General features: G+C 38.3%; 1 protein-coding gene across 9 annotated transcripts in view; it reads left to right on the top strand.

Annotated features, from left to right (window-relative positions):
* The window catches only part of LOC101738783 (protein GDAP2 homolog), a 111,729-nt gene that overhangs the window by 56,663 nt on the left and 28,792 nt on the right, over window positions 1-26,274 (top strand). For all 9 annotated transcript variants that reach the window (XM_062670001.1, XM_062670002.1, XM_062670000.1 and 6 more), the window contains one exon: window positions 4,513-4,660. In XM_062670001.1, the coding sequence (XP_062525985.1) occupies window positions 4,513-4,660 (148 nt within the window). The remainder of the gene's footprint in view (window positions 1-4,512; window positions 4,661-26,274) is intronic.

Raw genomic sequence — 26,274 nt, 5'->3', positions numbered from 1 at the left:
CACACATGCATTTATAAACACGCGCGTGCTATCTGGTTTTTTTTTTCGGCAATAAGGATCGCATTTAACCTAGAACGCTCAGCTTGAGCACACAGAAAAAATAATAGTGAGATAGGCGTACATATTAGTCGTAATAGAAATAAATTTAAAACAAACGCGAACGTGGTTTAGTGACGGGTTTTCATGGATTTTGTATTTGTATAGAGGAAATTTTAAGGCGTTATTGGTGTAGTGTTAAAATGATGGATGATCCCGAACGATGTGGATTCGCGTTTTGAAAACGTCGAAGGTCAAATTTAGTGCAGGTCACTTACAATTTGTCATTGAAAATTTATAGTGATGAATAAGAAAGGCTGTTTTTGGACGGTAAAAGCTTTGCTGTTTTCTATAAAGCTGATGGTGGATCATGCTCTATCACAGACTAACGCAGCCAATGTTATGTTCCATATCTACATTTAAAAAGTGCATATTTTCAAAACCATTGTAATCTACGGTGACAGCAGATGTGTAAACGCAAGAAGAAATTTACAGCATCTAATTAACATGACCTTCTTAGAGACAATGTTAGTCTTTTTCGTTACAGTTTAAAATTCGATTGTTCTTTCTTCATTTTAATACTAATTAAATAAATTATTAGATCATTAGAGTTCTGTGAATAAACTGTTGGCTTAGTAACCGGACCGGACAAGACCTACACGTGGCTTAATTGAATAATATATTTGTTCAGTTCTAAGTATGTACACTGAGGATTATTTGCCATTATCTAAACGTGAAAAAATGTGGTATACTTTTAACATAACTACAGTTTATCGTGCTTGAAACAGTGGAAATTTAATGAGAACGGTTTCTTGAAAAGCGAAACTGACAGTTGTTTTCCCGCCGAATCCGCCATTTTGAATGTCAGTGTGCGTCAAACGTCAAAGATAACATGTTAAACGAAGGATTCGAATACGACCGTAAGTTGACAGTACTATTTACTTACCAAAAGATTTCTTGCAAATTTTGAGAAACTAAACGACGAAATCGATTCGATTATTGTATTGTAATAATAAAGTGTAACTTTAAACATACCTGGACGTTGTCCCGAAAAAATATGTTGTCGTAAAGAAGTCTCTAATTTTAGTCACTGTTCTTTGATGTTTAGTTAAGTTAGCTCACCTAATTCCACTGACTGACCATAACACTAATATTTAGTACTAGTTGACCCGACAGAATTCGTAGTGCCTCAATCGGTAAATAAAAGACCTAAATTTTTGTATAAAATAAACTTAAAACAAACAAAAGGAATCCGTCCGACGGGGGACACATCAAAGGAAAAACAAAAATTTTATTTTTATCTAATTCCGAGCATTTTCGTTCCAGCCATTCCCGAGTTTTAGCGAGACTAACGAACAGCAATTCATTTTTATATATATAGATTGAAAGTGAATACTGTAAAGACCAGTAAATAGCAATATAATTGACATTAGGTAACTGAACACTATGGTAGCGGACCTTTAGTCGGTGGTGAGAATCTAAACTATTCTCCTTAATGATAATGGTAATGCTAATGATGAAGCTTCCGGTTTGGAGGGAGGGAAACTCGTTATAAAATACGTAAAATACTTAAAAGCTCGATCTTGACATTGATGGTTTCTTTACCTTGGTGATGTCCAAGGACTCTAATAACTACTTGGCGTCGAGCAATATTGGAGACCACTAAGCACAACATTAATGCCGCTGCCCACAACGGGAAGGTGGCATCTGTCACCCCCACCACCAGTAAATGCTGATTGGTAACACAGCACACACAATCAGAGAATGATGCTGGCCAATCCCTTAGTAGTCACTTTTTACAAAACCCACGAGACGAGACGTGGTGATGCTATTGTAGACATAGTGCAGACAAAACAAATTTTACTTTCTTTAAATGAACGTGCCACTAACTTTAAACTTTATTAATGGTGGTAGGACCTCTTATGAGTCCGCGCGGGTAGGGACCACCATCCTGCCTATTTCTGCCGTGAAGCAGTAATGCGTTTCGGTTTGAAGGGTGGGGCAGCTGTTGTAACTATACTGATATCTTAGAACTTATATCTCAAGGTGGGTGGCGCCTTTACGTTGTAGATGTCTATGGGCTCCAGTAACCACTTAACACCATGTGGGCTGTGAGCTCGTCCACCCACATAAGCAACAAAAAATTAAAAAAATTGCACGTGTCGCTATATCGAGACGCTCCATTCGTGTTCGTTCGCTTAAAAGATTTTAGGTTAGTACACAATGATTCTCGCGTTTAGTTATGAATGATAAATAAATGATGACACACACTACTGATGACAACGTATGCACAAGTATGTATGGTTGGAACGTATTTATAAAATGATAAGAATTCCGCAATGCAGATTCTTTAAAATTCACCAGTATTCGGTTTTATGTCTGTTTGTTATCAGCTCAGAACAAAGAAAATTAAAGTCTGGAACGTCTGTGTAGAAGACAGTTTTATGTTATAAAGTATGTTCAATTGAATTGGCATAGGTATTCATGTTCGTTTGTTTCTGCATATTATTCGAGATTATTAAGAAAATACCGTAAAACTAAAATATTTTTATATTTTCGTAGTCTAGTAAGAAAGTCTAAAATTTAGTATAAATATTTATAATAATAAAATACAAATCATGAAACCAAAAACGGATAAAGTTAAAGAAATAACAAAAGAAGAAACAGAAAAATCCCTCCCTACAAGCACGTTGCGATGATATTTTAGAGATATAACCCAAGGAGGGTTGACGTCAGCACTGGTTACCATCCTCGCCGAACACGTAGCTTGCGACGAAGGGCTCGACGAGTAAATTAACCCATAGACACAGCCCACTGAGTTTCTCGCTGGATCTTCTCAGTGGGTCGCGTTTCCGATCTGGTGGTAGATTCTGCGAAACACTGCTCTTGCTAGGGTCAGTGCTAGCAACACACCCGGCTTGAGCTCCGTGAGGTCAAAGGAGATGCTTAAATAGCCTCTCAAGGCTATCAGCATAGCTCGGTCGTAAGCAAATGCCAAATCTCAATTTGGCAATCAAAAGGAAAAGGCCAAGAATTTTTTTATTACATTTAAAAAGTATTTCTAAATCACACTATAAATCATCCGATCACCAATTTACCCACATGTGTAAGCATAAAAAATGAGATTATAATATTTTTCAACTTAATAAACAAAAAGCAGAAACTGAGCTAAAATGAACCAAAATTTAAAATGATAACCAACTGTGACTCTGGATGATGGATTCTGACGATATCATCTTATGTCGAAATCCGTGTGTGCATTTAGAAGTGTTGACCATTTTTGGACAGACGAGAATAAAAAGAAGCCATTCATTCATCTGTAAACTTTTTTTAAAGACCACATAAAGCTATATATCGACGGGTGAAAAGCTATTGGTGGTTTAAACGACACTTCTGCAACTTTACAGGAGAGCCTTTTAAAGTTTAAAATTTGAAAAATATAACATAACAAACAGAAATCTTCAGCTATTCGAATTCAATTAAAAACATTGAACTGTTGATGCTAATACCAAATAAAACGCACATTTAATTACAAAGATAAATGTCGCTTATACCAAACAGTGTTTCACCTCTAAATATATATCTAGTATTTCCTTCAGAAATTGCGTTTCGTAAACATAATCAAAACTACATTTACGGATTAAAATCCCGTATATTTTATTGTCATTACATTATTGCCGAAGCTTCGATTATAACATAATTAAAATATAAAATACACACAATTTATATCTTAATTACCACATCAAGCTAGTTTATGTTGAGTCTCTATATCGGGCAAGGATTTTTTTTTAATTATTATTATTAGACACGTGTTCAGTTAAGTGACTAACGTATATTGAGATTATAACCTAACGGTGCTATTGACAGCCCCACAATCCCGAGACTGACGTAGCATCACTGCAATATAATTATCGCTAACACATACATATTATTATTAGTTGTTATGGGGACATTTGTGGTCCCTACATTTACATTCTAAAAATTCAATTGTAATTTTTTTTTATAATACATTGCTTGCCCTTTTTTTTACCTAAGCTGAGAGCCTTGAGAGACTATTTTAGCGTAACCTTAACTATTGGGTGAGCTCACGGGGCTCAAACCCGACGACGTTGCTAACACGAACCCTAGCAAGAGCCGTGCTTCGCAGAATCTGCCACCGGATCAGAAACGCGAGCCACTGAGAAGATCCGGCGAGAAACTCAGTGGGCTGTGTCTGAGGGTTAATTTACTCGTCGAGCCCTTCGTCGCAAGCGATCGGTTCGACGAGGACGGTGACCGGTGCTTGAGGTACCTAAAAGCACCGTTAATGGATCGGGAGGATCCGTAATGACGTGTTTTGGGCGACGTCGTCTGCTTACCATTCGTTTTACAGGATCGGTATGTAGTTTCCAGCGGCCACGACAAGAGGGTTCTCATGTTGTGCCGCCTTTTCAAAGAGGTTATAGCTTTCGAGTGACGTTTATATGTTTTGCTCAGCCGAGGACGACGCGTCGCTGTACGATGAGGACGCGGCGGCCGAAGCAGCGGCAGCTTTCGCCCGGGCCTGCGCGCCGGACACCCAGCGTCTGCTGGCGCCACCCACCAGGCAGTACGTCGACCGGCGGCTGCTCGACGACCATGACCAGTGAGTACTAGAGTTATTAACCGACTTAAAAAAAGAGGTTTTATGTTCGACTTTGTGTGTTTTATATGTGGTCATCAATTTCAATTAGAATGGGGATTTACACTGCCCGTGACAGCCACATTATTAATTTTATTTAAGTTTGTTTCCATTTTTTTTATTTTTGTTGCTTGGCTATGTGGACGAGCTTACAGCCCACCTGGTGTTAAGTGGTTAATGGAGCCAATAGACATTTACAACGCAAATGCGCCACCTACCTTGAGATATAAGTTTTAAGGTTTCAGTATAGTTATAAATAAGCAGAGAGAAAAACAGTTCTCCTGAATTTGTCCGATAGCTTTAGGGTTATCGAGAAAAAGAAAATTAAACACCCTGTATTAGATAAGGCATTTCTGTTTTCCACCACAGTTTTTCTGCAAGTCGCTTAAGGTGCTTGACGTGAATTCTCATACGTCAATATTTTATTTACACTGTCAATGACATTGCCGATGTTTGCATTACGACATTACTCGCGCGCTTCCCACCTTAAGCTAAACAAATACGAACACATACAGAAGGAGCTCTCCGGCCCGTGATCAAGAATTATCTATACATATTATAAATAAAATTGGAGGGCTGTTTGTAATATTGAAATAACCGCTTGTTGCTACATGCATATGAATGTATATACGGTACATACACCAAAATAACTTTTTTTACAATTTTTGTGTTTGTCTGTCTGTCTGTTTGTTCCGGCTAATCTCTGGAACGGCTGGACCGATTTTGATGGGACTTTCACTGATAGGTAGCTGATGATATAAGGAGTAACTTAGGCTACTTTTTTAGACTAGCTTCGCCTCGCGGCTTCACCCGCTGTACGACAATAACAGCGGGCTACATCGCGGTACTCAGCCATCAATAATAAAATTTAATGTTTCCAAAACAAAGCGAGGGCGGCTCGCTAGTTTCGAATAAACTTTAAACAACCAAAGGCAGATAAGCGCTAATGTATAAGTTTAAAAATAATCGATATTTATAATTTCGTGTCGAATCGGCAATGTGTTGCCATGAGGCCGCCTCAAGATCCGTGAAGCCTGTGGCATTTCCGATGACGATCGAAAACAGTGCATCGCACTTGGTGTATTTGCGGAGAGTGATTGATCACCGGCAAATATTTGAGTTTTTTTTTTTTGCACACCGCCTCACGTTAACTTCCAAAATATAATACGCCTACAGTCTGTCAGGTAAATATGCGTTCTTGTAATAAAATGGAAATATCTCCCGGAGTTTAAGGCGTGGTTCTTTGAGTGGTATACGACAAAGGGAAGATCTTCCACCGAGCGGGTGATATTGCTCGGTAGACCGACGGTCCGAATATTGTTGTTCGGAACTTGTATTATATGCAAGCTTTTTAATTTTTTTATTTGTGCTTAGATGGGTAGACGAGCTCACAACCCACCTGGTGTTAAGTGGTTACTGGAGCCCATAGACATTTACAACGTAAATGCGCCACCCACCTTGAGATATAAGTTCTAGGATCTCAGTATAGATACAACGGCTGCCCCACCCTTCAAGCCGAAACGCATTACTGCTTCACGGCAGAAATAGGCGCGGTGGTGATACCTACCCGTGCGGACTCACATGAGGTCCTACCACCAGTTAAAGTGTCGTAAACCAGTAAGCTTATCTTGTAAATGTGGTATAGTAACCGGCAAACACCTTGAGCAAATGACCTTGACTGCGCAGAACCGAATTTTAGATCACTTTGGTGGTGAGGGTGAGGCGCGACGGCAGGGGAAATCGTATCGAGCGCGTTATTGGTAGATCAGTCGAACCCTGCGCCCCGCACCGCGCCCTCGTTCCGCTCACTCCCAAAAGTACGCTTGCGTACAGTGAAAAATCTATCGTTATTAATAGTTAAGTTATTTGTTATAATTGCTTGTTGACTTTGTTGCCATTGCTATTTGTTGAGTGTTTGTTGATTTTTTATAAAAAATACACTATGCCGCGACAAACTGGTGTAGTAATCAAAAGAAAGGGTAGAAAAATTGTGTACGACGTATATTGCTTCATTATAAAACAGGGGAAGAATGATACGGAAAAAGTAAAACAGACTTCGGAAGCAACAAAAACATCAGTGAGTACTGTTAGGTGCATTATTAACGAAGCTAAAGGCTCTGCTTTGCTCGCCGTGTTTGGGACTCCGGGTAAGAAAATATCAGGGAAGAAGAGAGTTACCGGAATGGATAGTTTCGTTCAATCTGTAATAAAAAGATGTAATCATAATAACTACATAACAAGCAGCGAAACTCCGTACCGTAGAAAGGCTTCGAAAATTTTAAGGAAGATATTCATTTTAATGGCTCGGAATGAAGTTTACGACGAATTATGAAAGAGCTAGGCTTCGGATGAAAAAAAAAACAGAAAATAATCGGAAGCTGGTAATTGAAAAAAGTAACATTCGATTACTACGAATCGAATATCTTAAAAAAATATTTAATTCTAGACAAAAAAGAAGATCGAACGACCGAGTTGTAAACTACACCGATGAGCCCTATGTCGACTCATCATGATGATGGCGACTCGGGTGATGAAAACAGTGATGATGATGATGGTCAAGATTACGATAACGAAAAAAAATTTACAAATACCAGCTTCGCTTCAACTGAACCAAGACCTGGCAACAGCTCTAGTTTTGACTTAATGGAAGGAATATCTATTTTACCCCAAGATTAAATTATTACAATTATTAACCTATATTTTTTGTTGATGTTCTAATAAATATATAAATAAATACATATGTTGATTTTAATAATTTGATTGCATTATGGCGCAGCGTAAATAATGTTTTTGCACGTGAGTGTACCATGCGCAAACTTACCCCCACTACGTCAACAAATGCTCAAGAAGTTTGCCGGCTATTATAAGCGATATTCAGGCATCTGTCAAATATCTTGTGTTGTATGATGGCTGCCCGCCACAGTTCTTACTGTATTGTAGTAAGTACATATTTTGCGAAACGCACGACACCGTTCGCTTTGCGTGTCAGCTGATTAATAATTGCGTAAGATTGTCATTTGTCACGCTACGTCAACACGCGTGGTATGGCGATACCGCAAGAGATATCCTGCATTCAAACAGCATGCGTTTCGATATGATGGCGAGTATACAATAAAATTGAGACTTGTCTCATGTATCACGGATGGGGGTGGGTGATCACGTTCTGTGATTTCCAATCACCACATCACTCCGGCTAGCTTATTCACCTGTTCTCGTGCGATAAGAAGCATACTTTTCTATAACGCGTCTTAACCGGACGTCTTGGGAGTTCGGACGGGTAGGCACCACCACCCTGCCTATTTATGCCGTGAAGCAGTAATGCGTTTCGGTTTAAAGGATGGGGCACCCATTGCAGGTACGGTAAAAACGGAGACCTTAGAACTCATGTCTCAAGGTGGGTGGCGGCATTTACGTTGTAGGTGTCTATGGGCTTCGGTAACCAGTTAATACCAGATGGGCCGTGATCTCGGCCAAACATCTATGTAATAAAAATAAAACTAAAATAAAAAACTTAGTGAAGTGTATGAGCAATAGAAAAATTTACTTTAATTGAAATAGCAAAGAAAATGTATGTTAAACTTAGTAAGTCCATCACACATTGTAGACGCATGACCTCTCCAGCCCTTTTCCTCGCTTTTAAGGCAGTAGAATTCATCTATAAACGATTATATCTAAAAGAATATATCAATAGACAATTTTCATCCCTATAAATCATCTAAAATAACACTCGAACTCACCCTACTGCGACTATCGAAACAAAAACACTTAAATGAAAATACAGTTCAGAAGATTCCAGGCTCTTATCCTGGCAGGTTCGCCATATAAAGGATTGACGCCGCAGCGAACATGAAACACGTCTTTACTATTCAAATACTTATTTATTACTCCCTTAATCTTATTACACCACATGCTCCAAGACTTTACTCTCGTCTATATTCGCATGAATACTCAGCCAAGTCACACTAAGTGATCTAATTTTAGCATATCGAATTATTAACGCGCAACCTCGTCCGCTTATACCTACTTCATATTAAATTCATCTCTCTCAAAGAAGCCATGTTTCGACTTCGGCGAATTATACGTTCGTTCTGAGTCTTGATAAACGTATTTATGTATGCGTTCTCTCGTGTTGTAAACGTAATCTTAGACTTTCCATTTTGCTATCAGATTGTTTTCTTTTTCCTTTCGCAAGTACTGGTGGTAGGACCGCTTGTGAGTCCGCACGGGTAGGTACCACCGCCCTGCCTATTTCTGCCGTGAAGCAGTAATGCGTTTCGGTTTGAAGGGTGGGGCAGCCGTTGTAACTATACTGAGATCTTAGAATATCTCAAGGTGGGTGGCGCATTTACATTGTAGATGTCCATGGGCTCCAGTAACCACCTAACATCAGGTGGGCTGTGAGCTCGTCCACCCATCTAAGCTATAAAAAAAAAGTACTTTCCTTAAAGGGTAATTTAAAAAAAAAACCATTAAACTTTAGTATTCGGGGTACTTAAACCCGCGATCCGCTATCAACATCCCGTGGGGCCCCTAGGCGCGGGGACCCCGTAGGAGGTTCGTCCCCCCGGCCAAGTTATTTGATGTATGGTTTTAAATGTGTGCACCCATTTTCTACTATACTACATACGTGGAAACTTGACAGATTGTTTCCACCATCGACTTCTAACGGAAGCGTCAGTTCACACGTCATCAAGCACCGGTCATCATTCTCGTCGAACCCGGCGCTTGCGATGAAGGGTTCGACCGGTAAATTAACCCTCAGACATAGCCCACTGAGTTTTTCGCCGGATCTTCTCAGTGGGTCGCGTTTCCGATCCGGTGATTCTGCGAAGCACGGCTTGCTAGGGTTCATGTTAGCAACGTCGTCAGGTTTGAGCTCCGTGAGCTCACCTACTAGTTAAGGTTACTCTGAAATAGCCTTTCAAGGCTCTCAGCTTAGGTAGGAAAAAAAATACACACGTCACATTCAGAATATGCGTACAAGCTGCAAACACAAGCCATTGTTTTGACAACTACCGTCATGATAATCATTAAGATGTACTCAATGATATCACATAAGCACCAAAGATTCCCAAAAAGATTTATCTTTATTTGGGATGAGCGATAGAAATATCTTCGGCGAGGGGTGGCTTTGCTTTTGGTTGGGTGGCTTGACTTTCATACTATAATATAAAAGTTGATGTGCGTATGTATGTTCCCTGTATGTAAAGTCCGAAACGGCTGGGCCGATTTTGATGAAATTTGTAAAATAAATCTTCAAATTGGTCCAGCGGATGATCCTGTGAAGCTTGTTGATCAGATCAGAGTCAAATCTAATATCGACCTCTGAAACGGGCCAGGTTTGACTGGTAAAACTGATAATATCAAAATGTTAAGAACAAACGCCTGATTATAAACCGTAAAATTATGTATTTTTACTAAAGCTTACGATTCGCGAAAATCAAAAAGTCAGAGCCACTATGATTGCAAACTACAAGAAAAATTGATATAAATTATGCAAAATTCGACTTTGTTTGAACGAAGTGACGTTTATAGTGTATTAAAACATTTTTTGTTTCAAATTGGAAAACAATTACTCACTTATTTATCAGTTGAGGTATTTGAACAACGGCACTTATGATGGCAACGGAGCAACGCAATAAGTCACGATTCACATTATTATTATTATTAGTAAAATAAATGCACGCCGATGATAAGAATTCAGAACACAAAGAACAGAATAAAAACAAAACGGATGAGCTATTCGAAATTAAATTCAGACTCTATTACAATTACATTAATGATACTTTTACGAAAGCCTGTTGTTACGTCATTGCACTATTTATGAAATGTCAAAATTTGAGATTAGTGAATTTTATATGTAAACTAGCTGAACCCGTCCGCTTCGCTGGGCATTTAAAATTAACATTATTATTTCTCACCCCCACAAAGATTATCATCATTAACGCCCCCGCAACTGGTGTAGGGAATCCAACACTCATATAAATATTAGCCTATCCATTAAGTACATGTATTTTCTACATGGATACCAAAGTTTCAAGTCAATCGGATGAATGGATCAGTAGTTATAACGGAACATCCGTAAAAACTACTGTAAATTTATATATTAGTATAGACTAGTCTAGATAAATAAGACGCTGATCCAATCGTATCGTTATAGGCATTCATAAAACTTACAATCAGAAAGGTACATATTTATATTTTCTTCGGTTTTCACGAGCCATATATATAATTAATACTATATTTACGATCTAATCTCGCATTTTGTAATTGTCTTCATATTATTTTCGATGTTTTGAATACTATATAGTTTTCGTAGTCACAGACAACTAAGGAGGTATTCGGCGACATCTGAATATTATACTAACTACCTACTGTCTGATTTACTATAAAAAATATTTCTAGACTGCAAAAAATGAAAATATACAATGCCCCAAAAGGAGCGAGGTCTTTACGTTGTAATGTCTATGGACTCCGGTAAACACTTAACACTTGTTTTAAGGTCGTTCATCTATGCAATTATTAATGTAGAAAAACATTGATTTTCCACAGCTGGTGTGAATCGTAAATACAAGAAAATGAGTCAGAGGTTTACGCACGTGATCATACGTACCGTGTATTTAATGACACAAAGAGCGAAGTGAATCACACAAACATAATTTGATATAATGTCTACCTTGTTTTATATGTCTCTGTCTGTGTTCGTCCACGCGAATTTCAGCTTTTTGTTTATTGATTTGGCTCATGTGAAGCGACGCGCTATTAAAGGGTATTCAACTGTAAACCACGCACATGAATTCCGCACACGTCATTTCGGATCTTCCCGATCCAATAACGGTTCTTTTAGGTACCTCAAGCACCGGTCACCGTTCTCGTCGAACCCGGCGCTTGCGAAGAAGGGCTCTGCGAGTAAATTAGCCCACAGACACAGAGCCCACTGAGTTTCTCGCCGGATCTTCTCAGTGGGTTGCGTTTAGTGGTAGATTCTGCGAAGCACTGCTCTTGCTGGGGTTAATCTTAGCAACGTCGTCAGGATTGAGCCCCGTGAGCTCACCTACTTGTTAGATTACGCTGACATAGCTATCTCAAGGCTCTCAAGGCTATCAGCTTAGGTAGGAAAAAAAATGAACTCCGTCTCTCACCTTGAAGCATGAGATTAGATTAACCTATAGACGCAACCCACTGAATTTCTTGGCCGATCTTCTCAGTGGGTGGCGATCCGGTAGTAGATTTTGCAAAGCACTGATCTTGTTAGGCTAGCAATTTTTTTCAGGTTGAGCCCGTGAGCTCACCTACCCGCCCGCGCCTAGCTGTAATAGCCCCTTAGGCCAGTGAATAGGTTGAAAAAAAAAAAGAATCTGAATTAAAAAATTAACATTACTGCGAACTATTCATTAGGATAGGTTGGGGAAAAGTTTCTTCGCATATTTTAAGAAAATTCACAACATTTATTAATATAGTTTATTTACAGTTAAGTTAAGGTTGTTAGGTACCGTTTTGTTCGATAACTTTTTGCGATCTTGTAGGTAGGGACATGATCCCATTGCTATAGAAATTTTGGGGCTTCTGATCAAAATACCGCGACAATTGGTCCTCTCGTGATGTTAACCTGACACTGCCTAAAGAATTCTGAAGAGGCCGAAACAGGTGAAAATCTGAAGGTGCAAGGTCAGGACTATACGGCGGATGCATTAACACCTCCCAGCCAAGCTCTCTTAATTTTTGCTGAGTGGCTAAATATGTGTGAGGTCTAGCGTTATCATGATGAAAAACCATACCCATTCTGTTGATTAATTCCGGCCGCTTTCTCTCAACTTCTTGCTTTAATCTCATCAGTTGATCGCAGTGGAGTTCAGAATCTATGGTCCTGCCTGTCATAATGAATAATGCCCTTCCAATCCCACCACACACACAGCATCACCTTGTTGCGAGTTAACCCGGGTTTCGCCACAGTCTGTGAAGTCTGACCGGCCTTTGACCACGACCTTTTTCGCACGTTCTTGTCGTACGTGATCCACTTTTCATCACCGGCACTTCTTCATCAGCTTTGTCAAAAATGATTCGGTTTCATTACGTCGTAATAAAGAATCACAAATGAGTACACGGATATTTTTACTCGATTCTATGGACCCCTTGGCATCTATGTAATTCCAATATTTTTTTCATTCGTTTTTGGAGATATGTTCTAAATAACCACTGCCCATTTCCGTTCTTGTCCTTGTCCGGACATCACACTTACGTTTTACGCGAAACCGTCAAATTGGTTCATATTATTAACCTACTTCAAAAAAAAGACGAGGTTATCAATTCGACTGCATTTTTACGTGTGTTACCTTTTTGAAGATTCTTCACGTGGATTTAAGTTTATCAAGACGTGACCAGTATTTTTTGAGCCACACTTAATAATGCATTTTTAATTGACTTCGGCTATACCTATTGATGATATTTTCTCATTTTGTTTTGTTGAAGGCGGTTTTTATTATTTATTTTGTATTGTTTAGTTTGTATTTTTTTTTATTGCTTAGATGGGTGGGCGACCTGGTATTAAGTGGTTACTGGAGCCCATAGAGATCTACAACGTAAATGCGCCACCCACCTTGAGACATAAGTTCTAAGGTCTCAATGTAGTTACAACGACTGCCGCACCCTCCAAACCGAAACGCATTACTGCTTCACGGCAGAAATAGGCAGGACGGTGGTACCTACCCGTGCGGACTCACAAGAAGTCCTACCACCAGTAAAAAAGTATTTATTTCGAATATCGATAATCCTGTTACGCAAATGTCTAAGCTGACTTCCACAAAGCCTATTGACCTTGTCTGTATTAGTCTCACTTGTATTCGGTGATGTAGGTAAAACTTGAGTGAATTTATTGAAATTGCATTGTATTATATTAGTCTGCTACAATATGACCTACTCGTACATATCGATAGGCGAAAGGCTGTTTAGTCTACATGACATTTTTTTTTTATTGCTTAGATGAGTGGACGAGCTCACAGCCCACCTGGTGTTAAGTGGTTACTGGAGCCCATAGACATCTACAACGTAAATGCGCCACCCACCTTGAGATATAAGTTCTAAGGGTCTCAGTAGAGTTACAACGGCTGCCCCACCCTACAAACCGAAACGCATTACTGCTTCACGGCAGAAATAGGCAGGGTGGTGGTACCTACCCGCGCGGACTCACAAGAGGTCCTACCACCAGTAATTACGCAAATTGTAATTTTGCGGGTTTGATTTTTATTACACGATGTTATTCCTTCTCCGTGTTCAACACGGGAGAGGTTAAGTACGTATTTCATTAGAATAATTGGTACCCGCCTGAGATTCGAACACCGGTGCATCGCTCAACACGAATGCACCGGACGTCTTATCGCTTAGGCCACGACGACTTCAAAACATATTTAAAGATTGGAAAATTTAAAATTTGGAAAAAGCATCATCACAAAAAACGTCGTATTGTTGATACTACACAAATGAAACCGACCTTTATTGCATTACAAAGATAAATGTCGCGTAGCGAAATTTCGCTTGAAGTCTTACTGGTGGTACCAACACCCCGCCTCTTTCAGCCGTGAAGCAGTAATGCGTTTCGGTCTGATGGGTGGGGCAGCCGTTGTAACTATACTGAGACCTTAGAACTTATATCTCAAGGTGGGTGGCGCATTTACGTTGTAGATGGGCTATGGGCTCCAGCAACCACATAACACCAGGTGGACTGTGAGATCGTCAACCCATCTAAGCTATAAAAAAAAAAGTTTTTACTCCTCGATAGTGGTGATTGTCACAAGAAATATTTTGTAGCACACAATTAAAACTACTACAGTGTAATCTCGCGTTTTATTTTTTATTTTTTTGTTCCCGATGTTTCGTATATTTTACTGTTTTCATGGTCATCGACGACTATTCGTCTGTCTCACCGTCTTTTGTACAATATTAAGTCCTTACACGAACATTGACGGAACTGCGTCCACGGTCCTCTAAGAAACAGACTAATTTTGGGGAAGATATTTCCTTTTTTGTTTCCAAAACAAAAGTTACTGTCAGGAAGCAACAATGCGGTGAGCGATTATATCATACACCTATATAATACTTCAGTTTATTATATTTACAATATGACAATAGGTTTGAACTATGCGAATGACAATTATTATTAGGATCTCTCTCGGAATACCTCTGACAAGCGCTTTCAGACAAGAAAAGGGTGAGATATTCAAACAACAAATATAGATATAAATTAATTATGATTTACGAAATAGAAATGTAAATTACGGAAAATGCATTTATAATAATTAAGGTAAGGAAAAATACTGCGTGATGAGGTCACGACAGGAAAATAACAAATGAATGTTAAGGGTGATACACACTTAAGGAGACAATATTATTTAATAGGAATATTATTAGAGTAATTAAATTAAATATATTGAGATAGATGAGACCATCTAACATATGCAACCCAACGTCTTTTTTTTTGTTGCTTAGATTGGTGGACGAGCTCACAGCCCACCTGGTGTTAAGTGGTTACTGGAGTCCATAGACATCTACGACGTAAATGCGCCACCCACCTTGAGATATAAGTTCTAAGGTCTCAGTATAGTTACAACGGCTGCCCCGCCCTTCAAACCGAAACGCATTACTGCTTCACGGCAGAAATAGGCAGGATGGTGGTACCTATCCGTGCGAAATCGCAAGAGGTTCTACCACCAGTAATTACGCAAATTATAATTTTGCGGGTCTCATTTTTATTACACGATGTTATTCCTTCACCGTGGAAGTCAATCGTGAACATTGATTAAGTATGTATTTCATTAGAAAAGTTAGTACCCACCCATTGGTCTCAAAGTAGGTGAACTTTTCTAGAATAATTTTACACTAATGAAACTAGAAATGATTCCACGAACACTCATTATTCCTATTAGTTAAAGTTTAGAGTGCCCTTAATACAACTGAAAACCGTATGCAGAATTGCCGAATAAGTGGCCGATTAATTAGTTTAACGTACCATATAATTTCAATGACATGACCTTGAAAATCCCTAGTTTTCAGTATATTGTTATTGTGTAATGAATTTTCTTTAACAATTTTTTTTTATTGCTTAGATGGGTGGACGTGCTCACAGCCCACCTCGTGTGAAGTGGTTTTTTTTTTATTGCTTAAATGTATGGACGAGCTCACAGCCCACCTGGTGTTAAGTGGTTACTGGAGCCCATATTGTCACAACGGCTGCCCCACCCTTCAAACCGAAACGCATTACTGCTTCACGGCAGAAATAGGCGGGGCGGTGGTACCTACCCGTGCGGACTCACAAGAGGTCCTACCACCAGTAAACTGGAGCCTATAGACATCTACGACGTAAATGCGCCAACCACCTTGAGATATAAGTTCTCTAAGGTCTCAAGTAGTATTTTATTTTAACGCTGGTGTATCCGTTTACGGGTGCCCGATTAACAGACCCGGTTATGTTGGACACCAGCGCCTCCAGAGAAGAAGAGGTAAAAGATGAAGACCGATGTCCTCTCTTCCACTTCTTTCAAACTCCTCCTAGGAGACTTTTTTTATTTAATTTATATTATTATAATATTAAAGTTTATTTTAGTGGCTAATCGGAATTTAACTACGTGTGACGCTTAAAAAGAAATTCTAGAACGCGTTGCCTTTGATTTCAAGGCCGTTTTAGAAAAACTTCACGAGGAGTGACGAAAATTCGAGATTTTTCTTTAAAATATATTATGTTTTTCTGAAAATTAACCACGAAGAACGTTGAATTAATTAATTCACGAATGCTGTGACCCAGTTCGGTTGCGACACACGACTAGTAGAATGTAAACAGGCACGTGTAGATTCGTAAGAATAAACATGTCAATTATGTATTTTTAAACACTGTTTATTTTCTTATTATAATAAAATAATTTTCATGTTTAAATTGTTTAGCGATTTCTTTTAAAAATGGAACATAATAAATGGGTTCATACTTCAAAATCACTACATAGTATAAAACAAAGTCGCTTTCTCTGTCTCTATGTATGCTTAAATCTTTAAAACTACGCAACGGATTTTGATGAGGTTTTTTTTAATAGATAGAGTGATTGAAGAGGAAAGTTTATATGTATATTAACATCCATTAAGTAGTGGAGAAATCAATAATTAATTACAGTTTCCGAAGCGAAGAGAAGGCGGGTCGCTAGTTAACTATAAAATACGTTTTTTTCTAAATCAGAACTTTAATTTTAACGGATAATATTATAAAAACTTTTTTTTTTCGTTTCGTTACATAAAGATATGGTAGTAATGATCAAAAACACATTTACATTAATTTCTAGTTTATTTTACTTATTTTCCATTTTCAATACCTTTTGAATACCGTTTTCATTTTTAAAGACGTTCAGGAGTGCTCACCTTAGATATTAATGGGAAGCGTGTTCCAAAGGAAACTCATGACAACCTTAAAATATAAAATCTGTATTATATCTGCGATTTATTTACCTATGTCCGTGTTTGTTGTTCGAAAATGTTTTCTCGACGCACACTAAGATATCAAGGATGTACAACCCTTTGGAGAATAGCCTGTCAATCCCGGGTAAGACAACAAAACAACAGTGGGAGAGACGGGACGGTTTTCACCGTCAACACGTCCACCAGTTGACAGTGCTGACAGTTTGACAGGGATTGTATCCGTGCGTGCTAAGGTGTGTTGAATACAACAACTGTCGGATGCTTACAAATGATAAAACCTATGAATCCGTTTACTTTGAAAACCAGCGACAAACAAAATCAAGAGTTGTTCGAATCTGTATTGGTATATATCGGCCAATGAGATGGAGGGGAATTTTGCAATAAAGTTGAATCGCGCTACCCATAATTCCAATAAATCTTGCGCAGTTATTCGAGATGATACCGGCATCTCGTTTTTACCATCGCACCGCCCGCCACCGGAGTAGAGTTCATCCATACTACCTGAAGCCACTGCGGTCATCCACAGAGCGTTTTCAGAGGTCTTTTTTGCCACGTACCATCCGGCTATGGAATGAGCTCCCCTCCACGGTGTTTCCCGAGCGCTATGACATGTCCTTCTTCAAACGAGGCTTGTGGAGAGTATTAAGCGGTAGGCAGCGGCTTGGCTCTGCCCCTGGCATTGCTGAAGTCCATGGGCGACGGTAACCACTCACCATCAGGTGGGCCGTATGATCGTCTGCATACAAGGGCAATAAAAAAAAAAAAAGCCGTACACCATTTATCTACCAAACGAAGACGCTCGCTCTGTGTAATCTCTCCTTTAACGTAAATATCAGTCACAACCATGTTTTCTATTAAATAAAAAAGCAACTCTATATAGTATATACATATCTATACTAATATTATAAAGAGGAAAGATTTGTTTGTTTGTTTGTTTGTTTCGAATAGGCTCCGAAACTACTGGACCGATTTGAAAAATTCTTTTTCCATTAGAAGCCGACATTGTCCCTGATGAACATAGGCTACTTTTTTTAATTTTTTTTAAATTTTTCTTTTTTTGATTCATGTTTGTTTTAATGTTTCCGAAGCGAAGCGAGGGTGGGTCGCTAGTTTAATATATATTTATAGTTATTTTAAGGAAGATTTTTGTTTTGAGTTTGTTCTTTTTTTTTTGTTTTGTTGTTGTTTGTTATTCTTTTGTCAATGCACCTACCATGCATTATCTCTGCACCACCCTATGGTCGACTGGAAGAGAATGCCCATGGCATTAAGTCCGCCTGTGTACAAGTTTTGTTTTGTGCATAAAGTATAAATAAATATATAATCTAAGGCGGTATCAGTGTGCTTAGTGCGAGTTTTATAACGTTGTCGATAGCGTAAAAGTTAACTCAAATTTCTATGCAGTTGGAACATTACTGTATTACTGGTGGTAGGACCTCTTGCGAGTCCGCGCGGGTAGGTACCACCGCCATAACTATTTCTGCCGTGAAGCAGTAATGTGTTTCGGTCTGAAGGGTAGGGCAGCCGTTGTAACTATACTGAGATCTTAGATCTTATATCTCAAGGTGGGTGGCGCATTTACATTATAGATATCTATGGGCTCCAGTAACCACTTAACACCTAGCGGCAAACGTGAACAAACGTTCCAATACCATACAGATTTGAGTTAACTTTTACGCTATCGAGAACGTTAAAAAATTCGCACTAAGCATTACAGAACATTTAGAACGTCAGTATACTGGTAGCGGCGAGAGGTCGCGCGACGTGTTGTCCGATCGATCCGACCTCCCACCCCGGGTCGGGCGGGGCGAGCACTTAACTTTTATTTCTGAAATAATAGACGCACGGTTTGCCACACACTGCGATTTTAGCCACTGGCAATAATGATTGACCTATTTATTTATTCACGCTCTAATTAAAACCGAAATACCTCGGAAGTTTTGTGATGAATGAATAAAGATTATGAATTTTTCATTTGCGTTGTCATCTTTCAACCATGATCTCTCATGGTCCACTGACTTTCTCGCCGGATCTTCTCAGTCGCGATTCCGATCCCGTGGTAGATTCCGCGAGGCATTGCTCTTGTTAGGGCTAGTGTTAGCAAATTCTCTCAGGTCGAGCCCGTGAGCTCACCTATCCGTTCGGGCGTTGCTGGAATAGCCTCTGAATAAGTAGTAGCCAATAATAATAAGTATAATCGCAAATTGCAAATTATGTGTATGTAAGTATATTGGAATATAAATCATATGGTGATTTTATATTGTGTTTAACGGTAATTTCTATCCATACACACTACATCTGCTTTTTTTTCCTACCTAAGCTGATAGTCTTGAGAGGATAATAAAGTGTAACCTTAACTAGTAGGTGAGCTCACGGGGCTCAAACCGGAGTGATGCTAACACTGACCCTAGCAAGAGCAGTGCTTCGCTATATATATATTGTCTGGAAGAGATCGCTTTTAGCGATAAGACCGCTTATTGTACAAACGTATCTGCTTGTTGACTGTTTTCTGATATGTGTTTTGGTGTGCAATAAAGTATGTTCTCTCTCTCTCTGAATTATATGTAGGTTAGCACCAATCTCTCAAGTTTATTTCTGTTGCTCACGTTCACTTCGTATTTCCAACAATTTGCAGTCTAGTCAAAATTTATATGACAGAGTACTTTTCGCCGCGTACTCCATACCTGCCGGTGCACTGCGGACGTACAATATCCGCCCGAGCTTACCTAACATTATTACGTACATACTGTGTTCAATAAAAAGTTTGCTGATAAATTCTTGAGACAAGCGCTGAGACGATAAATTTCTTATCATAATATGTCCTTTAACACCTGTTGGCCAAATAATAAGACGGAAAAGCAAATACTATAAACAAAACGAACAAACAGACAGCGTTCTGTTCTTTGTTGATTATTAATTAAATAGATGGGTATACGAACTCACGACCCACCTGGTGTTAAGTGATTACTGGATCCTATTGAACTAATAACGTGATAGCTGTCACACACTTTGAAGTCGCAGTCTCAATTGTATTGCATAACAAGTGTCCCATCTTTCAAGCCGGAATCTACAACGTCTGCTTTGTGACAGCCATATGAGCAGAATTGTGGTACCCACCCGTTTATTCTTATCGTGGTTAATACAATACAACATACAAGATCCTGATACAGCTTCAAATATAGGTAAAAAAATAATGTATTAAAAATTTTAATCAATTATTTGTAATTATCTTAATAAAAAGAAACAGTATTCTCACGTTTGCTTAGCAAAACAATTTAGGAAATAATTATACATTTGAATAACAACGACGTCTATTGTGTATCGCATTTGCATTCACGGAGATACTAATTAGATGCTTATTTGAAATTAACATTGCTTCGGTATGAGCTGGTTAGTCTTAAAAAATGTTAAAGATTAATTCAATATCTTGTACAGCGAACGTATTGGTTTTCTTGAAAGAATTTGGGCATATTTTTTTTAGTTTTAAGTTAAGTTTCTCATTATCATAATCAGTTCTCTCTGCCTGTCCCGCTTATCTCTTATAATTACACTAGTCAATCTTCTGGTTCTACACACATATTACTCACTCATTTATCTTGACAACCCAAACGAAAGATTGGCAACGTAAAAAAACGGGCACATTAATGACGACATGAATACACTTTATCTCAGAAAGGTAAACTTAGATTCAATAATATATAGGCATATACAAAACGAGATGGAAAATCGGATTATTTGTGGAATTCAATTAGGTCCTAGCGTTGATTTATCGTCCTTTTAAAGATAATTGCACGACTTGAAATTATTATTATTATTATTTTTTGCTACCTATTTCCTGGTAGCCTGAAAGCTCACGGGCTCAACTTTAGACAATTTGCTAACACTAGCCATAGCAAGAGCAGTGCTTCGCAGAATCTACCACCGGATCGGAATCGTGACCCACTGAGAAGATCTGGCGAGAAACTCAGTTGGCTGTGTCTATCTATGGGTTAGTTCGCTCACCGAACTCTTCGTCATAATCGAAGCATTCGTATCATCTTGCAGGTGTTTCCCACCGAGTTTCCGATCCGGTGGTAGATTCTGAGAAGCACTGCTCTTGCTAGGGTCAGTGTTAGCATCACTCCGGTTCGAGCCCTGTGAGCTCACCTACTAGTTAAGGTTACACTGAAACATCCTATCAAGGCTATCAGCTTAGGTAGGAAAAAAAAAGCAGATGTAGTGTGTATGGATAGAAATTACCCCACATTCAGTCGACCGACGTAGAACGCAGCGCGACGCGCGTCTCAGCGAACCTCACGCCCCCTTCAGTCAGACTTAGTTACGCGCTGAGCGTCCAGCGCGACGGACGTTTTTCGAGAATTTTAAACGTGTAAACATAATTAACGTTATTGTATTTCAGACGGTAATTTCTAGGGTCGGCAGACTAAAGCACATAAGTCAAAATTTTCAATTTATTTTTTATTACATCATCGGTTTACATTTTGCTCAACACACAATCTGACTAAAGCACATAAATCAAACTCAAGTATTTCATGGCGTATTCAAGCGGCGTTCTGTATCAACCTTATCAAATCCTAATATAATCAAACGAACTAAAAAACATAACTGGACTTATGTTCTAAGGAACACCATAAGTACAAAGTTATTAACGTAAGAAGTTTGACTTATGTTATAAAGAACATCAAAATGTAACATTTCTTTAGAGAAAGTGGTTACTTAAAAATATTTATAACGTAAACAATACTTCGGTAAGTGGTTTTAATTTACTAATGTTGTCGATTGTGCACAGTTTGTTGGTTAGTTGTGTGTGAGTGCTTAAGTATTTTAATTATTTAAGATGAATATTCAAAGAGGCAAGAAATTAGTTGAAATGGCGTTATCCACTCATCTGGAAAGCAATGAAGGTATATTTTCACATATCTTCTAAATTATGATTTGCAAATTACGTAATTATATCAATATTATATCATTATAAATAGATAATTGTCTTGTCCTTTTTTAGAAAATGTAAGTCAACAGTCGATTTTGAACACAGAGAACCTAGTAGTAGACGATCCTATACCGTCAACATCATCCAGTCAAGTCAGTAGTTTAACATACTATTCTGTACTTGACTTCTCTAGTGATGATTTTGTACGAGATCCATGTTATGAATTACCGAGACTTCCAATCACATCAAGTTCAAGTACCTACTTGTGATGAAATTTCAATGAATCGTAATGTGTCTCCAAAAAAGAGTATGCGTACTATAAAAAGAGAAAAAATAAAACGTAACTTAGGACAGGCATACAAAACTTTAAAAGGAAAATGTATATCAGATCGCACTATGAAAAAAAAAAAAATTGAGAAAAAAAACAAAAAAAAAGGCTGCTGAGTTTGTTTCGCCGGTTCTTCTCAAGACTGTGGTTTTTTTTGGAACCGGTGGTAGAGTTAACACTGTTATTTATATTTTGACATTCAACAAGTGTGTTATACTGACATCTAAGTTGAAATAAATGATTTTGAATTTGAAAGAGTTACCTGTTTGCAGAATGAAATGTAAAGAACGTATACCATTAACTGATAGGCATGCCATATTTACAGAATATTGGCAAATGGGGTCATATGTAAAAAAATCTGCATACTTGGCGTCTTTAATGGAAATTCAAGATAAATCTAAGCAAAGAATACGAGCTATTGAACCTGAAAAGCAAAAGCTTAGAATGAAGACATAAAAATACTTTTTTACTGTGCATGGTAAACGTGAACCTGTCTGCCGAGGACGTTTAATGAAACCGTTAGATGAAAGTGTCAATTTTATAAAGACAGTTGCTATGAAAAGGAGATCATCCATAGGAGGTTCTCAAACTGATGATATAATATCTATACAGCCATTACCCATATCCATCGAGAAAAAAAATGATTTAATTTCGCTGCTCCCTTTAATACTAGATATTTTCCATGAATTTTACATAAGTCTTCCCACGTTGGAAACTTTACGAAATACTGATCCAGATATTTTAGAACTCGATGAAGAAGAAGAATTTTAATTAAACATTGAGTTGTTATTTATATTTATGACTTATATTATTATAATATATATCTTAATTGTTGATCTTTTTCACTTAACTCATAATATTATTGTGTTCCTTATAACTTAAGTCATCTAATTATTAAATAATCACATTTACATTAAAATATTAAATTTTAATAATAAGTTAGTGTTATAGACTTATATAATTCAAATAAACATTATTAAGTTTGTTAATGTATAAGATTCTAAATAGTTTTTTTTAATTCCTGTAAAGTCGAGTTTTTTGACTTATGTGCTTTAGTCTGCTGACCCTAGATTTAACAGTGATTGTGTGGTGGTTCTTTCAGTTTTAAACGTTAAAAAAAATATACAATATTTTTAAAAGATCATTGCAATCGCGAATCACGTCTCTTCGATACTAGTGTTCGTTTATTTGAATTATTAATGTCTCGATGAATTAGTTGGGTAGTCGAACGTTATTCTAAAAGGGTACGGTTTTTTATTTTATTTAAATTATACGTAATTGACGCATTTCATTTATAAAAAAAAACTGTTAAATGTCACTGGAAGTTAAAAGACGTTTCCTGTTTGGATATCGCTGAAAACCGTTGTAATTTAAAGCAATCAGCCAAAAATTACTCACAATGTTTTTCAATATGAACGTCGCGTAAAAAAACAATTTATTTTTAGTCACCGCCTGCTGTCAATCACACCGAATATAATATTGTTTGGTGTTGTGAAGTTTTAGGAATTTAATTTCAGAACCTTTAAAAAAAATTGTTATATTTTCTCGTAAATCTAACGACACTTGTGCGTCATAAAAGTATTTTTAGCCAGAGCATTTTCCTGATTTACATATTACATATTATATTCTTAAAAAAGTAAATTTGAGCCCTAGTCCAATTTCACTTTCAAGTTAACAGGACATACGTCATAAATTTATATTTTACTGTGTGTTGCATGTTCCATATCCGTTAAATTTACGATAAACATTAAGAATGTACTTGAAACAGAAGCTGACTTTTAAATTGATAATACGTATTCAGTTTGATAAAATGCCTCTTTATTGTTATTTCTCCGGATATCATCATAACAGCGTGAAAAATAAAATAAAAAAAAAAACGTTAGTAGGTCTAACAATTTTCAAGTCTAATGACCAATTTTGAAACACAAAATTGTCTTTAAAAGCGGCTCCTTGGTTTTTTTTTTCTTCGAAATTTGTAACTAATAGTAAAGGCAAAGGCACTTAATATTTGGCATTTAATTTTCGCAAAATTGTTTTTGGTAGTACACCTAAACACTGAGTATTTGTATGTATTTGTAATCACTTATTGAACCACGGTAGTGAAAGAACTCAGCCTATCTGGTGATAGGATTACCGGAGCCTTTAGACATCAAATCGTTAATGCCGCCTCCTATCTTAAGACATGAGTTCTAAGTAAAGCATGACAGCTACGCGGCAGATATAGGCAAAAACTAAAATCTGATTAGGCTTATTAGTATCTTAAAGATAACTCGTAGTCTTTTTTGTTACTGCTTAGATGGGTAGACGAACTCACAGCTCACCTGAATTTAAGTGGTTACCGGAGCCCATAGACAACGTAAATGCCGCCACCTATCTTGAGGTATGACTTCTAAGGTCTCAGTTTTTACACTACAACGGCTGCCCCGCCCTTCGAACCGAAATGCATTACTGCTTCACGAGAGAAATAGGCAGGGTGGCGGAACCTTTCGGCGCGCACTGTGCGGTACCGTGGGTTTCGTGGAGTCGGAGTGGTGGAGCTCGATGGGGTTTAGTCGGTAGTCTGTTTTGCGGGGTAGCTCTTGCGTGGCTGACGCCGTGCAGCGCCTCGCGCGCCTTTCTCAAGGCGTAGTCTCCCGGCAGGAATTGGAAGAAGAAGAGGACCCCTGTCTTCTTCTTCTCCCTGTTCTTCTCTGGAGGCGCCGGAGTCCGACATAATCCGGTCTCTTACCCTCCTCGACCGGGTATCCATCCGTAAATGGATTCACCAGCGTTAAAAAAAAAGGGTGGTGGTACCTACCCGTGCGGACTCACAAATCGTCCTACCACCAGTCTTCTTATTCTAGAAAGAATAATACCAGGATCATCACCAAATTACCATTCAAATTAAACTTGTACCTCATTATTACAAAAGAATTAAGTAGCCGGGAAGTTGTAAAGAAATTAATTTTTGCCTCGAAGTGGGATAATAAAACGGTCACAAAAGGACGGGTATCCTTTGTAACTTTTGTCATTTGCAGTCGGCCACTAAACGATTTTCTCTCTTGACACGCTAAATGCTTTGTTTCAACGCGAAGTTGCTAGTCGGTGAGGATTTAAACCCGTCTCTTAACTCAGATATAATATTTTCTGGTTACTTTTTCTCACATAGCATATTGTATTGACATAAGACCATTACCTCTAGAACGTTAATTATTAAAAAATATTCTAAACGCATCAAATCGTTGGTAGGCTAAGGGGCTATTCCAATTACGGAGGAGTAGGCAAATTCACGTGCCTCTGCTGGGAGGACTTGCCAACACTAGCCCTAGCAAGAGCAGTGATCGGAATCGCGACCCTCAGAGAAGGTCCGGCGAGAAACTCAGACGGCAACGGTGTATTTACGGCAAAAAACAAACTGACGCCAAAATACTCAATGCGTTTATAATGAATATATTCGTATCGGATCGTATGTCGTATCACTCTTATCGGAGCGGTCGTGGTCGTCATCCAGTATCATTGCTGTGGGCAGATGTTATGCGCCTGACGAGCAATCGCCACTCATCCCGGTTTGTGGTGAGCCTGGTACACTCATGCAAACAGCCGTCAACTGCCGACTTGATCTGGTCGGTCCATCGCATGGGCACCCTTCCACGCGGTCTGGTGCCTTCTACTTTGCCCTGAACGATAAGGCGCTCTATGGATATATTATTGACACAAAAACTTTTAATTTTATAGTAATATTTGCAATATTTTAATACGCCTCAATTAGCTCAACCTTTATCCTACATATTATGTAGATCTGGAACGGAATCATTCAACGTAATTTTCATAAATTTCAATATTTTATTAACTTGGAAATCGCACACGAATCATGGACTGATGACAATA

This window comes from Bombyx mori, chromosome 9 (genome assembly GCF_030269925.1).
Source record: "Bombyx mori chromosome 9, ASM3026992v2".
In the NCBI taxonomy this organism is placed as follows: Eukaryota; Metazoa; Arthropoda; class Insecta; order Lepidoptera; family Bombycidae; genus Bombyx; species Bombyx mori.
This window is presented reverse-complemented; position numbering and strand designations above follow the sequence as displayed.